Source organism: Micromesistius poutassou (assembly GCF_964030765.1).
Source record: "Micromesistius poutassou genome assembly, chromosome: 15".
Lineage (NCBI taxonomy): Eukaryota > Metazoa > Chordata > Actinopteri > Gadiformes > Gadidae > Micromesistius > Micromesistius poutassou.
The window spans coordinates 16,502,884-16,521,704 of NC_140285.1; the positions used below are offsets into that span (position 1 = coordinate 16,502,884).

General features: G+C 45.8%; 1 protein-coding gene across 4 annotated transcripts in view; it reads left to right on the top strand.

Annotated features, from left to right (window-relative positions):
- Nucleotides 1-9,201, top strand: part of kmt2d (lysine (K)-specific methyltransferase 2D) — a 32,291-nt gene extending 23,090 nt beyond the window's left edge. For 2 of the 4 annotated variants that reach the window (XM_084479934.1, XM_084479935.1), the window contains exons 45-55: nt 504-676; nt 1,052-1,176; nt 1,273-1,405; nt 1,513-1,634; nt 1,731-3,105; nt 3,415-3,551; nt 4,080-4,210; nt 4,512-4,797; nt 5,340-5,413; nt 5,798-5,906; nt 6,224-9,201. In XM_084479934.1, the coding sequence (XP_084336060.1) occupies nt 504-676; nt 1,052-1,176; nt 1,273-1,405; nt 1,513-1,634; nt 1,731-3,105; nt 3,415-3,551; nt 4,080-4,210; nt 4,512-4,797; nt 5,340-5,413; nt 5,798-5,906; nt 6,224-6,316 (2,758 nt within the window). In that variant the 3' untranslated portion in view covers nt 6,317-9,201. The remainder of the gene's footprint in view (nt 1-503; nt 677-1,051; nt 1,177-1,272; nt 1,406-1,512; nt 1,635-1,730; nt 3,106-3,414; nt 3,552-4,079; nt 4,211-4,511; nt 4,798-5,339; nt 5,414-5,797; nt 5,907-6,223) is intronic. The other 2 variants (XM_084479937.1, XM_084479936.1) reach the window with 2 other exon arrangements.
- The last annotated feature ends 9,620 nt before the right edge of the window (nt 9,202-18,821 follow it).

Genomic DNA, 18,821 nt, shown 5'->3' on the forward strand with positions numbered 1-18,821 from the left:
CCCGGTATTTAACGGGCCCCAGGGCTGAATCATTACACACCGTAGTATCGATAAGCGTACCCGGCGCTGCTATCGGTATTTGAGAAATGAAGGAAATGTATTTAGTTTTCATTTAGGCTGGATAAACGTTGCTATAGTTGTGTAACTCGCACTAAGAAACATTTTCGCCATTCTAGTCACTCCCAAAATTAAAAAGGTAAACCTCTCCCTGTCCAAGCATTACATAATAAGGACACAGGCATTTAGTTTACGTTGCCCTGCTGCAGGCCAAGTGGCCTTGCCCCTAAAATGACCAAATCCCCGGCCTGCTGGTGGGATTTCTCCAGAGAAGCTAAAGTGGGATGCACAGGACCAGCATTCAGACTCTGCTTTAGCCTTTGTAAACCTGAACACAAGATTCCATGGTTGAACAGTAAAAAGCATATTCTTGGCGCCCCCTCCTGGACTCTAACCGTGTTTTGACCACCTCAGCGTAACCGTGTCCGTCGTGTCTTCAACCTCAGGATGGAGAGCGACGACGAGGACGCCTCGGAGAGCATCGTCCAGGCCTCGTCCCCGGAGAGCACCCTGGGCGACGTCATGGCCCGGTTCCCCTGCCTCCGTGAGCCCAAGGAGGAGGAGACCGAGCGGGCCATATCCCCCATCATCCCCGTCATCCCACGCAGCGCTATCCCAGGTACGAACCCGCAGCACCTGGGGACAAGCACAGAGAAACCCCAACACCAGCATACCTCAGGACATGTTTGGGGATGCATTGATTTCATGAAATTCTATCAAGAAATAGCTCCCAGTTCTGTTTGTAATGGAATTCATGTCTTCCCACTATTGTCACAATGGTCCAGATTCAGCTTGAAACTGTGGTGGGCCCAAGCAGTCTATTGTGAAAGTGTTTATTGGTAGTCTGGCATTCAGTCATACCAGTCATTTGTTTCAGTTGCATATCGACGGGTTAAAAGGCATTAGATTAATCCTAAAGCTGAAGTGAAGACTTGGATCAACAAGCCGGTGAGTTCACTGTGTTTTCCCGTCTCTTCCATGTTCCTTTGCATAGTTTTCCCTGAGAACAAGCCGTTTGAGGCCACTGACGGCAAGGCTGTTTCCACATCGAACCACTGGGACAGCTCCAAAAACAACGAGGTCTCCGTCACTTTCATGCTGTCCTCCGCCGCAGCCAAGGTAGGCTCGTCCCCCCCCCCCCCCGCCCGGCCCACTTCAGCACGTTCCCCTCACAGACGATGATTTAACCTGTCCAACGCCGCTCTTGTGTTGCAGAACCTGAACCACATGATGGTGGCCATGGCCCAGCTGCTTCACATCAGGATGCCCGGTTCCTACGAGGTGACCTTCCCTCCGAGCCCGGGAACACCTGGAGCCGCCGGGCCAGGTAATGCCCCTGAGCAGCCAGGTACACGAAGCTCCAATGTCCCGCACCCACTCCCCTTCATGACTTACACCTGGAACGTCCAAAGTCCATTCATTGCAATATTAAGTTTCTTTGTTGTGTTTCTGTAGGGGACGGCAGTATAAACGACGGCCCCTCCGTGAGCCAGGACGAGTGGCTGAGGCAGTTTGACGTGACGCTACCAGGATGTACGCTTAAGAAACAGGTGGACGTCCTCTCACTCATCAAGCAGGTCAGACACAGTTACCGGTTCACTGTGTAGGTCTGAGTCCTTTCTCCGATGTTCTCTGGAGCTTCAGTCTCACCTCTGCCACTGTGTGTGTCACAGGAGTTCTCTCAGCAAGAGGACAAACCAGCGCAGCACTGTTACACCACCAACGTCAATGACCTGGACGTACGCCACCTGCCCGTCATACCGGTCGAGGAGTCTCCACCCCCTTCCCCCTCGCCTCCACCTCCACCGTCGGAGCCCGCCCCTGTGGAGGAGGAAGCTACAGTGGACACCAATCCGCCCTCCACCCCTCTCACGGCGGCTCAGATCAAGACGGAGCCGGAGCAGGAGGCCGTGGCCCCGCCCGCCGACGCTCAAGAAGACAAACCTGAATCTGAATGTCCAGAAGCTGCTGAAGCTTCTTCCACTCCCGAAGCACCTGCTGACCCTGCGGACTGCACAACCCCGGACCCCGCCGCCCCCGGGCAAGAGCCTCCAGCCACTAAAGAGGAGCCCACCGCCCCCGACGAGCCCACCCAGACCCCCAGAGACTCACCCGAGCACGCCATGGAAGTGGAGACGGCCAAGCCGGCGAAGCAGCGGCGGCCCTACTCCCCGGACGAGGCGGTGGTGCAGCCGCGGCAGAAGAAGTGGAAGGGCGTGCGCTGGAAGCGGCTCCAGATCGTCATCACCATCCGCAAGGGCGGCTCCAAGAAGGAGAACCACCGCGAGGTGTCGGAGCTGATGGACCGCCTGCGCGTGGCCCTGCGGCCCGACCGGCTGCCGCGGGACAAGCGCAAGTGCTGCTTCTGCCACGAGGAGGGCGACGGCGCCACCGACGGCCCGGCGCGTCTGCTCAACATCGACGTGGACCTGTGGGTGCACCTCAACTGCGCGCTGTGGTCCACGGAGGTGTACGAGACGCAGGGCGGCGCCCTCATCAACGTGGAGGTGGCGCTGCGCCGCGGCCTGCGCACGCTCTGTGCGTACTGCCAGAAGACGGGCGCCACCAGCAGCTGCAACCGGCTCCGCTGCCCCAACGTCTACCACTTCGCCTGTGCCACGCGGGCGCGCTGCATGTTCTTCAAGGACAAGACCATGCTGTGCACGCAGCACAAGCTGAAGGGCCCCAGCGAGGAGGAGCTGGGCAGCTTCTCGGTGTACCGCCGCGTCTACATCGAGCGCGACGAGGTCAAGCAGATCGCCAGCATCCTGCAGCGCGGCGACCGCATCCACCTGTTCCGCGTGGGCGGCCTCATCTTCCACTCGGTGGGCCAGCTGCTGCCCTCCCAGATGGCCAACTTCCACTCGCCCACCGCCATCTTCCCCGTGGGCTACGAGGCCACGCGCATCTACTGGAGCACACGCGTGCCCAACAAGCGCTGCCGCTACCGCTGCCGCGTCAACGAGCAGGACAGCCGGCCCTTCTTCGAAGTGCGCGTCCTGGAGCACGGCATGGAGGACCTGCACTACAGCGACACCACGCCCGAAGGTAGGCCCTCAGGGCCGCGCCGTGCATACACCACTTTGTATTTGCATTTATACAAATACTTTATATTTTAATATACATAGAAGTACTGGGCTACTTTAGAATTTATACTGTTTATACCGTTTGTCTTTTACTTTAGCATTTACCTTAGCGTCTATTTTTATATTTTTGTTGTCTTGTATCTCGTCCTGTGTTTTCCACTGCTGCTGGGCTGTTGTAACAAAGGAATTTCCCCCCCGCGGATTAAAGAAGTTGGTAACTTATCTTAATGTACTTTACTTAAAAATTCAACATTTCTCTTTTCCTTTGCAGGCATCTGGGACCGAGTGGTTCAACAGGTGGCCAAGCTGCGGGACGAATCGGCCATGTTGAAGCTGTTCTCGGACCGTGTGAAGGGAGAGGAAATGTACGGGCTGACCATCCACGCTGTCATGCGCATCACCGAGTCGGTAAGAATCCACCTTTGCATACGTTTTTGGCATTATTGTTAGAGAAAATTTTATTTTCAGGCTGCAATTTATAACATCCTAGGTGTTATAAATTGAATATAAACGTATATATTCACGTCTAGGTTTATATATATATATAAACGTCTAGGTTTCATAATAATGTTGCTTCAGCAGGGTTAGGGTTATCAAAGATGTAGGCTACTTTCCATTATCAAGTCCCTTGTTGCATTACTTTTTATCTTTTATTCCTACACATACTCAAGCCATTCATGAGCTAATGCCACCTACAGTATCATGTTTTTTATTCATCTATAGCGTTCCGACAATATTTATCCAATGACAATGTAGATGGGGGTGGGGGGTGGATGATGGTGGATGTTTGCAGCGGTGCAAGTAGTTGCACTACTCAAGAGGGGTTGCCATGCCAATACTCGATGCATGTAGGGGAATCACTGGACAACACTTTGCCATGGTTATGGACCGTCGGCGTTCCAGAGGAGTTGATCCTGTTTTAACCCTTGTGCTCAGCTGCCCGGCGTGGAGAACTGTCAGGACTACCAGTTCCGCTACGGCCGCCACCCCCTCATGGAGCTCCCCCTCATGATCAACCCCAGTGGCTGTGCCCGCTCAGAGGCCAAGGTCCCCACGCACTGCAAGAGGTGAGCCCCCCACCGTATACATGGACTGCATTTATGCAGTGCTTTTCTAACCAGTCGCCACTCAAAGAGCTTTACCATATCGCATAACTCGTCTGGGGGAGTCAGGGTGAGGTATCTTGCTCAGGGACACCTCGACACTCGGGGCCGGGGATCAAACTTGCAGCCTTCTGGTTACCAGCCAACCCGCTCTACCTCCTGAGCCACATGCCTCCCTTTTCCACAAGCCGCCCCCATATGACCCACAGTCCATAATGAATGATCCATGGGGAGCCAACCCAACCATGGCTGTTTTCTCCCGCAGGCCGCACACCCTAAACAGCACCAGCATGTCCAAGGCCTACCAGAGCACCTTCACGGGAGAGACCAACACGCCCTACAGCAAGCAGTTCGTCCACTCCAAGTCGTCCCAGTACCGCCGGCTGAAGACGGAGTGGAAGAACAACGTGTACCTGGCCCGCTCGCGCATCCAGGGCCTGGGGCTGTACGCCGCCAGGGACCTGGAGAAGCACACCATGGTGATCGAGTACATCGGCACGGTGATCCGCAACGAGGTGGCCAACCGCCGGGAGAAGATCTACGAGGAGCAGGTAGCCCTCAGACCGCCGGGCTCTGAAGTGTCCTCTGCACTGGGACATGTCTTCCGTTATTGGATTATTAACGTTTGAATTCAGGGCATTTATCCGACGCTTTTATACAAAGCGATTAACAATACAGTTATAAAGTACATTTGTCAGAAGAAAGAGAAACAACAATATATCTCTGTCGGTACAGTAAGGATCTTCATAGAACCAAGTTCCAAGCACTAATAATCGCTAGCTTAACCCGTTCCCCGCATGCAACAAAGATAGCTAGGATAAGATGCTACACAACTAAGACGACTAAGAACTTTTTATTTATTAAATTTTTTTATTTGACCTTCTTACACATTTAAAGATTAGTTTCAATGATTAGTTTGCTTGATTTGCTATTTCAAAGTACTTTAAACTCCTACCTCCTGTAAAGCACTCTGCTTCAGTTGTAATAGAAGGAGCCGTATGGGCGACCGAGCCTCCGTGCCGGCAGTGCGTGGTGTCTCGGTCAGAGAGCGACGCGTGACCCTCGTTGATCACCTCACGCCTTTGTGTTGCAGAACCGCGGCATCTACATGTTCCGCATCAACAACGAGCAAGTGATCGACGCCACGCTGACGGGCGGACCGGCGCGGTGAGTCAGAGTCTGAGGGCGCTTTGTCAGAGGGAAGCTAGCGCATCAAGGATAGAGGTCTGTTCTGCTTGACCTCAGCAGAAAATCTCTCCTAAAATGCGTCAAACTTTGTGCTGCGCGCGGTGCCCCGGTGGCTCATCGAGAAGTGCCTGTACCATTAAGGCTCAGTCCTGATCGCAGAGACCTGGGTTAGATTCCTGGCTGTGGGCCTTTGCTGCATGTGTTCCCCTCTCTCCCATACCTTCCAGTCTATCTTAATCTATCATAAAGCATGAAAATGCAAAAATAAATCTTAAAAAAAATGTCCTGACCATCCTATAATGCAAAACCAGGACACATGTCGGACTCTTGATGTTTGTGTTTTCATCGTTTTCTTTTCTGCAGCTACGCAAATCACTCCTGTGCACCCAACTGTGTGGCGGAGGTCGTGACCTTTGACAGAGAGGACAAGATCATCATCATCTCCAGTCGCCGGATCCCCAAAGGAGAAGAGGTGACATTACTCTATTCCTCTGTCCATCAAGCATTAATTTCATTGAATACATTCATCAACACCAGTCTGCTGAAAGCCAGAGAGACTTCAACACTTGCAAATACATCAGACGTCAAGTTAAAGACAGAAAGTTGATCCAAAATCCCCTTTATTACACCAATAAGGCGCACGCATGGACCACAGACCTACATAACCACCACCACCCGAAACATCCGTGCAGACCTGACAACCCCCAACACAAACCTCCAACTGCTCCCCCACATGTCCATTGCCGTCCAGATGGTGTGTTTTAACTTATCCCCCTCCTTATGTTTCAGTTGACCTATGACTATCAGTTCGACTTTGAGGACGATCAGCACAAGATCCCCTGCCATTGCGGAGCGTGGAATTGCCGAAAGTGGATGAATTGACAAGGGAGGAGAGAGATGAAGAAAGAGGGAGAGCAGTGCGCTCTCATTGGTGCCAGGACACTGCTGCGCCAAAGCCTTGGAATAGCCAGAGCATAAGCTGTTGTGAGAGACATGGTGGTACCCTAGTGTTGACACCCGTAGCCAAAGGTTTGGAAAGCATTAACTGTTCAAGCAACCGACCACCTCCACTAACACAAGCCTGATGCTGGGACAGTCAGCTGGGACTAGGAGGATGACCCCTTCCTCTGCCAAACCCAGATCCCAACCCACCACCCCCTCCCGACACCACCCTGCACCTTTCTACTGCTCAATCTCAATAAGCTCTTGAAAATCGCTGCAAGAAAATCCTCAATATTTACCAAATGACTCTGACCCTACTGTTCTGTCTCTCAATACTAGTAGTGCAAAGCTTGGTCAGACTGCTGGAAGTTACACGACAAAAAGCCATCTTAAAGTACTAAGAATGAACTAATGTTTTTTTTATGTTTTAAGTCGGACCTATCCCCCCTTACCACCTCCCCTCTCCTTCCAACTCCTGGGATTATTAAAATGAATAAAACATGAGACACTTTTCCCATCAAGACATCAATGAAGACACCGTGGGTATTGGCTAGACAATCCTGATGCGGCTCTCTGTAGAGCGGCATGCGATCGATGGATAAGATGTAAGTTGATATGCTATTGATATACTATTGACCCGTTTGGAGTCTAACGGTGGGTTAGTTTGGACCCAGTCTACCTCATCCATTTTATTGGGAAGTGACTGCTTTGTATAAAACTAAACAAACTGTTAACTGCTACTGTGGGAGGGGAGGGGAGGGCTGGAGGGCCTCTCGGACAAGCAGGGAAACTATAGCAGCCGGTTTGCTCTTATCTACTCTATGCTGATGATGACGATTTACAATAATGAGCCAACATATTATTCATGAATTATTTATACAGAGAAATTATATGACCGTTTTGATAAGATTATTGCATTAAGTTCACAATCAAGCAAGCTTTCAGGGGTCCTATATGCTACCAGATAGACCTGTCTTTTCATCTTGAATTTGTATATTTTTTTTCCACAACCTTCTTTCTATTTATGCATCGGACATCCAGGCTTTGAGGTGTGAAAGCACAATGACACCCACCTTTCTATGAGTTGCTTTCACGTGGATTTACAGGTGTGAGCGGCTGGGTCCTCAGTTTCAGGGTCATGCTCTGTCTTACCTTTCGCTAGAGCACACACACACACTGACACACACACCCGACCCCGCCCCACCCAAATGAAGGAAATGCGTGCTTGTCGCTTCATCCGCAGATCCTCCACTTGTGTCCCGCTCCATTCATGTTTTAGTTGTGTTCCAGTAATTCCACAGCCTCTCCACTCCTCGCCCTGAGACCTGGCCCACCTCGCTCTCTCTACCACAGAGTGGACTGTTGTAGAACTTTACTGTAGAGAGTCTTCTCTGCCGGGGCCCAGCGTGTGTGCGTTCCTTTGTGCTTTTTTTCTAGTGGTTGTCGAGTCTTCTTGAGGTCGGCAGCTGGCAGTGGAAGACTCGTTTTAAAAAGGGCATTTGTTGTCAGTTCTTTGTATAAAAAAAAAAGATGTAAAAATGAACGACAAAATTAAATATTTAAGTAAGGGAGCTTTACTGAAACTCCCGATATCCCACGTTATGCGGTATCCTCTTCCCCTTAACCTAAGACCTCACAGAATTAAAAATGCAAGTGTGTGTGTGTGCGTGTGTGTGCGTGTGTATGAAATCCACAGTAGGGGACAGCAAACTTTATCCAAAACATTTTTAATCAATAAATTCAAGTGTAGAGAAATAAAATTGATGTAAATTTCAACCACTGGATATCATTTTATCATGAAGATAAAGATGTATGTATATAAATATATGTAAAATGGCAAACTAATATCTTTATGTTTATGAACCAGAGTGTTTTTTGCATTTACCTGTTTTTTCTATTAGTGATTTTTAAGCTTTCAAAGACGAGTTTGGTTTTCTCTAGTCAATTGGAAGGAGAAGCCAAAGTAATTAGGACGTTGTTTGCTAATGGATCTGCGTGGAGAATCATGATGATTAGATGTAAAATCACTTGCATAAAAGCAGTACAATGGTGCATAGCATTTGTGTATTTATGTAATGTTCTCGTTTTGTTTTTATTTATGCTACTGCTTGTTGATTACCAAAACTTTTCCCTTAGTTGGTCTCAATTGGATAAGTATAATCTATGAATGGAAATGCAAGTTCCTTAGGGTAGTACTGTTTTTAGTGTTTTTGCTTTTTCTATTTTTCATTTTTCAGATCCTCCCTATAGAAGTGAATGTGTTGATATATATATATATATATCGTGAAATGTTTGCTTGGCCTAATGTATGTTACGTAATACTCAAATTTAATCCCGTATTTACCAGATAATGGATTGCACTCAGTATGAACAGAGTACTTCTCTAAAGTGGTAGATCATGAGGCAGTGATATATATATATAAATATATTTTGGTATGTTTCTACTCGAAGGGAAGACATTCAATACAATGCCCCTCACTGGATTTTAGGCTCAATGATTTTTACCTTCTCTGAATTCTTAATTTAAATTCTCTGCGTATCTTATAATTTAAGATTGCTCAAATTGTTTGTTTTTTAAACCTAAACGACTTTTTAAAAAAGGTGTGCATCTGTACAGCAGAGACTTCTAGGGACGATGAATAAATGATCATTTTTATTATATGTGGCATGTTTTGTATGGATATTATTTTCAACTGTAAATATTTTTTGATGAAGCCAGAGGATGCATCTTTATATACAGCTTTCCCCACCCCCTTTCCCAACATCTAATTTCCTGTTTGCTTTTATTTCTTGTAAAAGGAAAATAAAATGCATTTTAAATATTTGCCCATTGTTGAGAGATGCACTACATTTGATGAAACGTTCCTGCGTGTGTCTCCTGATATTTTATTGCAGCCACTAAGACCTAAAGAACAGTATCATTTAAAGCTTCATATAATTTAAGATATATTTCACCCCCTTTTCTGCTATTGAACCTATTTTCTGCTATTAAATGTTATTTTGTGGGCGGTGCAGAGGGTTGAGGCAGAAGAAACCTAGAAGGTGGAGCAAACACCGGCCGTAATATTTTACAAACATTTAACTCAACATGTCCAGCAATGAAACTTGTATTTGAAAGCTTGAATGTGTTCCTTAGATTAGTATTATACCAGTGAAAGTGTTTATTTATATGGCTTAATGGTGTTGGTTTGCTCTACAGATTGCCCTACTCATTAACATAGTAGTCTTATGATTCTATTTAATCTATCATCATCTTCTGATTCTATCATCTTAAACTCACCAATATTGCACAGTTCGGGTCACCCTCTTTGTGTCTCTTTTTTGTACCTTTGGTTTCACAAAAATCAACGTTTGTCATGAACCACCAGAATCAAAATGACAAAATAAAAATGAGAGAAGAGAGTGGTGAACAAGGACTGGCAATCAGGAAAGGCAAAATTGTACAACTACTGAAACAGACACAACAAGCGAGAGTCCAGCGACGGCAACAACAACAAGAAGGAGTTTGTGTAGATACGTTAACAGTTTATAGTTCAGAAGATGTACACATGCACCAGACACTTTCTTCAGGTGAAGGATCAAGTTTAAAGGTCCCATGACATGCCACCAGGTGTGGTGTGATAAGCCGTTAGAAGCCGTTCCCCATAAAAAAATCCCCTCCCCCATATGACATCACAGTTGGGCGTGTCCACCTAGATGTGTGACGGACAGATGAAAAAGAAGACTCCTGACTTTGGAAGCGGAACAAGCCAAATCATGGACGATAGTCTTCTTAGATGACTCCACAACCAGCACCAGTTCCAGAGAAACTGAAGAGATTACGATAGAAGGGGATGCAGGAGAAGAGACTACCACTAGACAAACGAGAGGAATTAGATGTATGTACACAAATGCAGACTCCGTACTCTGAGACATGCTGAAGCTGCGCATCAACAGAGACCCTCCCCAAGAACAAGACGAAAACCCGGATGGACACAGCAATGGAGTTCAGCATTAGCTGACAAGCTGATGGAGGGGAATCACGACAAGAGAGGAGATAGATAGATATAAACTTTATTTATCCCTAGGGGAAATTCAGGGTCCAAGTAGCTCAGAGACATAGGAGTGCTGATATATACTGCCAATCACCTGGAAGTGACGAAAGAAGAAGCTCTGTCTGCAGCAGCTCATGAGGAACAACTATGGTGCCCAATCAGATCAATAGATGGGAACAGCATTCTACTTGGGAACATATACCCAGTGGTGGGCCATCACGGCCAACAGGGACTTCTCTGCTGGCCCTGTTAAAATCTAAATAATATATATACTTTATTTAATTTTCTAACTTACATTAATGTGTGTCTGAACGCATCTTAATTCCATATTTTTTTCAGTACATTACAATATAATTCCAGAAGGAAAACGGTTATTTTTGTAAGGCTGAGCTCAGCTGAATAACACATCACAGCTACATGGACCAGCGGGGCCAGCACTAGAAGTATTGCTAGCCTTCCGCTGAAGCTGCCACCTCCCATTGGATAATAAATTTGACCGACGTGCGTCATCAGCCAATATGTCAATATGCCGGCGCTGGCCCCCGGTGATGTCATCAGGGAAGTTTGAAACGTTGGCGGGTAGTGAGAGTTGATATGAACTACTATGGCCAGCGCCTTCACACCACCTAGCGATCCTGTTTCTGATCTCCTTCGTTTGCCTTTTTCAAGGCGATTGTTTGGAGAGAAGACAGTTAATTAATTTCAAGTGATCATTCTCAGCTCTCAAGCGCATTAAATCGTACTCACGGAGTCGCAGAATGCTACCGGACAGACCCGACTCTCTCCACTGGCATCTATTGCCATCGAGAAGAAGCTGCTCATTAAACAAAACAGGTTTGTTGTTGGAGTTTGTTACTTAAACCCCACGGTACGTTACTGCATAAACCACAGCCCACGCAGTACCGCAGAGAACAAACAACAACTGAGAGATATGCTGAGTGGCACTTGCAGAGGACACGCCAAGAACATAGTAGTATTGGGCGACTTCATTATACCGGGAATCAACTGGGAAAACCAAAACTGTGTTAGCAGCGACGAGGAAATGTTCATAGAGGTCATTCAAGACGTGTTCTGGACACAACATATCACAGAACCTACTAGATACAGATTCAGACAGACACCTTCCCTACTGGACTTACTCCTAAGCAACAAGGAAGAGATTATCACAAACGTCACATACACAGAACCACTGGGTAAAAGTGACCACTTATGCTCACGATAGATGTGATTAGAACCAGTGATTACCGAGTCTGAGACCCTGACAAGAAGACTATGATAAATACACCAGGAAGAGGAACGTGTCACAGAACATGAACCTACAACTGAGAAGAGAAGGAAGCCAAGATGAGACCGAAAGCCTTTTGGAGATATGTTAAGAGCCAGATGAAAACCAGAGACAACGTAACCCCATTGAAGAAGGATAGTGGGGAGATGACGAACAGTGACATATTATAGGCGCTTTCACGGTACTGGTAATAACGAGATGCCTCGTCAGTGATGACGCTCACGCATACGTGTGTTCCCGACAGCGACCGTTCATGTGCACTGCCTTCGGAATCTAAAAGTTCTCCACAGCAGGATTTTTTTATCCGATAAAAAACTGTCAGAACTAAACAGAACTAGGATCAGTTTCAAGTTTGCACGCCTTTATTTCCTTGTAGCTGTATCACCTACTTAGCCTGGCTCCGCCCGCCCACCTACTTCCGCCCAAATTTCATTTTCCCTTCAGTAGTCAGTCTGGGGCTGGGGCTTGTTAGTGGGATTTTGCCCGAACAAATTTCTGTCTGACCAATCAGCGAACAGAGGAAGTGGCTGAGAACGATGACGTCGAAGTAGCGACGTATTGTCAATGACAAGACCCAGCCTCGACAGTTGACTGCAAACATTATCTCTGTCCTTACTATAGAATATTAATGTAGAATTTGTAATTGTTCCTTGAACTCTAAAATTAGATGAACAAAACCTGCAGCTATCATTGACAGACATCTTCACGCTTCATCTTGTTTTGTTTGTGTACACAGCCTGCGCATGCGCGCAACGTAGTTTTCGGCCGGTCCCGGCGTATGACTTACGTCACGACCAAACGCTTGCGATTGGTTATGGCAGATCCAGAGTGGCACTGGGCAGATCCAATAGTTTTAAACTTCAACAGACACCCGCCTCCAAGTGAGTGAACGTTTGCCAATTACAGCAGTTCCAGACCTTCTGTACAAATGAAATGAAGTACGATGGTCTGGTAGCACCAGGCTATCACCTACTATCCTTTTGCTTTTATTTATGAGAAGCACATTGTATTGCCACTGTATGGAAGGCTACACTTGCCCTTATCTAGAGCTGGTTTACCAGTACACAACATTTAAAACTGAGCAAAGTCGATACCAACAGACGGTTACAATGTCAAGCAATAGTATGTGGTATGATGATGGTTGATTCTTTAACATTGAGTAAAACTTTCATGTTCCGCCATGTTCATGTGCGTCACTAGTAAACCATACATCACAAACTGGGCAACTCTTATCAAAATCTGGCCCCAGTTGCCGAACGGAAGTATAATCATCAGAGCGTCATGAGGTGTCATTCACAAGAACTTTCCGACATCGCAAAAATGTTTTCCCAATAATTCCCAGTGATGTGAACGCACCATGTGCATGTGACACAGTAGGTCACGGGACCTGACCTTTAACACAGGAAGTGTAGATTGTGGGTCAGACACAATGGGCTGAGTACGATACGGCAACAACAATTCTGTTGATGGTCCAAGAGGCACACACAGTAATTGGTTTATATACAGTTGTAAGATTAAGTTCTTTCTGTGTAGTTGAAGCGTGGGATTTAAATATTGTTTATCGTCTTTTGTAGTTTTTACGGTGTCAAACGGTGTACGATGAGAGTAATAAAGAGATGACATCAGTATGAAGCTTGGCCATTATTCCATTGGACGGGTTTGGTTACATCGCGCACACAGGAGGCGCACACAGCTTTTGGCTGTGATAATATATATTATATTATATAGAGATCTTATATAATATGATATTATTTAGATATAGAGCTCCAGGACTCCCGCCGGAGCACCCGGAGTGTTCTAGGATATTTACAGAACACGGCCAAAAGCTGTGTGCGCCTCGCCATTGCGATACATGCACTGTAAACACTAGCGCATGGTACCGTGGCCACAAGCTGCTCAGGGCCACACCCCCACCCTCCACCTTGAGCCGCCTCTAAAAAATGGCACGTTTGTGGAGAGCTCATTGTGGGACTGGCTCGTAGTGGCTGTAACTCTGCACCAAGGCAGAATTTCTTGAACGTCTTCAAGTGCTGTATTAGGGGCCACTGACACCTATACAAAAGCATCAATGAAGTAGCATGCCATGGGATCTTAAGGTGGCGGACGTCACCAAGGGCGGCGACCTCTGTGGGCCACGGCGGTGACATGAAGCAGACGTGGATTTCCCCCTTGATTCCGTGTTCTTCATATGAATGTTGAAGCCATGGTTAGGAGATCAAGGTGAATGGCATCAACTTAGACTTAGGCAACCTGGTCTCACAGGAATCGTGAAATGACCACGGGCGCTTAACTCAAAATCTGTGGTGGCCTCACGGAATCACTTCAATTGTCCGTGATTTTGCTCCAATGCAAGTTAATGACACTGATATTCACACAGATCCCCGTTTCAACGGCCGAGTCCACCTGGTCTCACAGGAATCCGTGAAATGACCATATATATATATATATATATATGAAAATGAAATTCATATTAACGGTATGGCACTATATCCCTATTCTCGCCCACCCATCTTATATTTAATAGACCATTTTTGTTGCTTCAAGGTGGTCTGGTGGTCTCTGTATATAGTAAATAAATAAATAAATATATATCACAAAATAAATAAAAAATAAATACATCACAAATGTATATATATATATACATACATATTTATATATATTTATTCATTTATTTTTAGAATAAATGAATCACGTTTTCAGCCGAGTCGGTCAGACTCAGCTCCTCCCTCGTTCTCATTCTCAAATGAATCATCATCAATGGTGCAAACGGTCAACAATCAACACAACATTAACTAAGTTCCTTTTAGCTGAGGAGTGCTTCATGTTCGGAATCGGGATGTTGTTGCCCGGCTGGCTCTCGTGACTTCTCAGTCCTCGAATCTTCACCGCTAAACACAGTCAGTGAACGAACGGCGAGTCAGCGCGAGTCAGCGCGAGTCAGCGCGAGTCAGCGCGAGTCAGCGCGAGTCAGCGCGAGTCAGCGCGAGTCAGCGCGAGTCAGCGCGAGTCAGCGCGAGTCAGCGCGAGTCAGCGCGACTCAGCGCGACTCAGCGCGACTCAGCGCGACTCAGCGACTAGTGGGTGGAGTTGGGAGTCGAGTCTCGGAGAACGAACGAGACGAACGACGATGAACGAGAGCGGCGAATCAGGTCGGTTCGTTCGTTTTAAAGAATCGTTCATTCGAACTGATTCGTTCGCGAACGAGCCACCACTAGTTCAAACGAATCGCGAATGCACAGTTCTCAGCCGAGTTGGTCAGACTCAGCTACTCCCTCGTTCTCATTCTTAAACGAATCACGATCGTGCAATGGTGCAAACGGTCATCAATCAACACAACATTAACTAAGTTCCTTTTAGCTGAGGAGCGCTTCAGGATGTTGTTGCCCGGCTGGCTCTCGTGACTTCTCAGTCCTCGAGTCTTCACCGCTAAACAGTCAGTGAACGAACGGTGACTCGCGAGTCAGTGCGACTCAGCGACTAGTGGTTGGAGCTGGGAGTTGAGTCTCGGCGAACGAACGATACGAACGAGACGAACTGCAACGGGGAATCAGGTCGGTTCGTTCATGTTAAAGAGTTGTTCGTTTGAACTGATTCGTTCGCGAACGAGCCATCACTAGGTCATTCCTCCTCCTGAGTGTGCTTCCTATTTATGTCTAGTGTACCCCTTTTATCCACAAGCACCCCTCTTGTGTTTCTCCGGAGCATCGGTCTCGACAGACCCCTCTCGCTTCCTTAGCGTAATGAGGAGTTAACCCTCGAGTTGTGTCACTTGTCAGCCGCATGGCCTCTGTGTGGGGAGGCGGAGCCCTCTGACTCTTACACAGAGTCAGAGCCCGTCTACGCCCGTCTTTCGCGCATCTTCTGCCAGAGTGCAGCATGAGAGCCCCTTGAGGAGTAGCAAGCCAGAGAAATCGCTAGTTGAGATTTGGAGGAATGAAAAACAAAGATACAATTGGTTTCAAAGCCGAACACGACAGCTGTCATGTGGGAGCACTTCGGGTTCAAACCGAATGAGCGTGGTGAACCTGTGCGGGCCAGTATATCGCATTTGTTGTAAAACGGTAGCAACTAAACGCGCCAATACAACAAACATGCATCTGTAGTGCACTTAAAGCATAGTCATCCGATGCAGTTTTCCCAGCTGTGAAAAAAAATACAATGCACAAACACAACCAAAAACAATAAATAAAATTGAAATAAAAACTAAATAGTGCACACTCACAGTGTACTTCGCTTCATGTAGTTTTTATTTCAGTTTTATTTATTGTTTTTGGTTGTTTTGTTTATTTATTTTGGATATTTAAAATGTCTTCCAGTTCCAGTGTTAAATATTCTTTAGAAATAACAGTTTATTGATCTTTGAAAGGGTGTACTTGCATTATTATGCCATTATCATTATATTAGTTGAAAATGGTCTCAAAACAGCAATATTATCACTTATCACAATAATTTCTGGGACAATTTATCGCCCAGAAAGGGTTCGATATTATTGTCATAATTATTGTGACAGGCCTATGCGTCCATTGAGACCCCTGTTGATATGAAAGAGACCCCAGGTCTATAGCTTACTTGTTACTGTCCTTGACTCAAGTTACCTATTGCATCACTTCCTTTAGGGCTTAAGCCTCCTAATTGATCATTGTAGTATATTTGAATGCCCTCTTTTGTAGATATGACACCACCACCACTGGGGCGTGGCAACAATTCTCCATATCCATATGGGAAGGGGGGGGGAACTGCTTGTGGACAGTAGGGTACACTAGACATAAATAGGAAGCTTGCAATGAGCATTTCAATCACCAGAAATAGTCAATACACACTCAGGGGGAGGAATGACCTCTTACACAGTGATTAAAAAAAGTCATGTTGATTACAAAAGTAACTTATTAATTACAAATCATTCCTGCCATCTCAATGTATGGATTTTAGCCTAAATTCTGTGCACGTTTCTCCAATTTTACATGAAAGGTATTCAAGCAAGCACTCAAAAAAACATTTTAATTTGATCAGGAAATAATTAAATAGTATTCAGGAGATGCATGGCTGCAAAATAACGATAACCAACAGGGACTTACCGTCATGACGGCTTCGAGTGGGTGTACTTTTCGCAGGGCCTTGCTGGTGTCGCTCCTGCGGGGACTGCTGCAGGTGGAGGCCCTACTTTCGCTTAGTGTTGCAATAGAGAAAAGACTTGAGAAGGTGGATTGATCACTAAAGTTAACCAAAATCAACAAGGTCTACGTCACGTAGCAATTATACAACAGGTAATTCATGGAAGACGAAAAAAAATGAAACTTTTCTACAAAGAGTAGCGGAAAGCCACGGAAACCGTGGAACAGGGATTCAAAATGATCCTTAAAATGGCATTGAATTCATGTCTAACCCCACGACAGAAGTCACGGGCTTCCTCTAGATGGCGATGTAAGCTGGCCGTTTCAAAGCTTGCCTTGTGTACAACAAGTCAGTTAGTAATTGAAATCAACATGATTGCTTTCAGAAGGACACGGTCCTGTGATGAACCCCACCCCCCTTCCCTACTTCCCTAACAAGACTTGAAAGTGACATGTCGGTTATTTTGCAATCCAAGGCAGAAATAGTTAAACCATAGAGCCTGCCCTGAAAAGTAATGAAGTAAAAACACAGGAGATCCCTTTACGACAACAAACCATCACCCACATTTTCCAATTCTTAAATAAAGATGACCATCATAAGAAAAAAGGTATTTATTGTTCATCCTCTATGTACACATTGAAACTAATTCTGAAAAGATTTGCATCACTGGAAATATTTTACAGGATATCTTTTGATAAAATACCCATAAAAAAAAGAAAAAAAGAAAAAAGACCAATTTGAGATTTGGGTTCCCCCGACAGTCTTCCTTCAATCCTCTGCCCCACACATAAGTTCATATTCCTACAAAAAAGCAACAGGTTTGGCAGACTATCAGAAGTTTGAGTATGTACGGAAAGGCAGAGGAAATGGACAAGATAAGGGTTTAAAAATCACATGGCTGCAGTGTTCGCGACTACATGCAGAAGGGAACATTGAACTGGTTCAAAATAATAGTGCATTAAGTGAACCTCTAGTACAGGTTAACATAGTTAGCCCTGGGATATCCAACTGCCAGTGTGATACTTTCAATTCAGTAGTCTGTTAAAAAGACCAAAATTACAGAGCCTAGGGTTTTAGATTATTTCACTCTACAGCACGTAAATCGTTCACATCCAACATTGTGACCAACCCTGTCCAACAGTTAAATCGACATTTCACTTGTTGTACTTCTGAATAAATAAACAATTGGTGAGAATCCAGATTTAAAAATGATGCCCCTTTATATTCCAGTGTCAACGAGAGATACCACTCCAGAGAATGAAGGATCAGATTTAGTGAGCTCTTAAAAAGAGCCCGAAAAGAAGTGCATCCAGTTACTTCTTAAAGAGAAAACCAAACAAACGCAGCAACATGAACTAGGATCAGTAGTACCAAACTGCTCGAGTAGCAGGTAGGAGTTCAGAATCCAGCAGATTTCCTTTTCAAAACGTACAAACCATGCAGATGAAAAACATTCAAAATAAAAGTACCTTCCAGTGGAGCATGTGGGCATTAACAGGAGTGTTTTATATACACAAATCATACATGTACCCATCAGTAGTGTCTTAAGAATAAAAATCAAAGCAAACACCCAATACGTCTTTAAACACACAAAAACATGAAATCAACAGTATTTTTCCATTGCCATTATACGCTTAATTGCTCAGTGTGGGTGATCTCATTGCCTGGTACCAATGGGATTATGCGAGCACTGATGAACATGTCAACATCTTTAAACAATATAATAAACCTTTTCTTAAATACAATGGGTTTGGTAACAACAAAGTTGATTATATATCAGGACACTGGCTTGTAAGCACATCACAGTGTATTCATCAACATGAAACGAAAAAAAAAAAAACTCAAATAAATTAATAGAAATTCAATCCACTAAACTCTATCCCTGCGACATTAAAAGTGGGAGAATGACGCATGACATGAGAAACAGCTGTGCACAAGGTGCTGAAAGCTACGATACAGCTCGACGCACGTCTGTCAGCGGGCTGTTGAGGTAGGGGAGGGGCCATGTTACTAT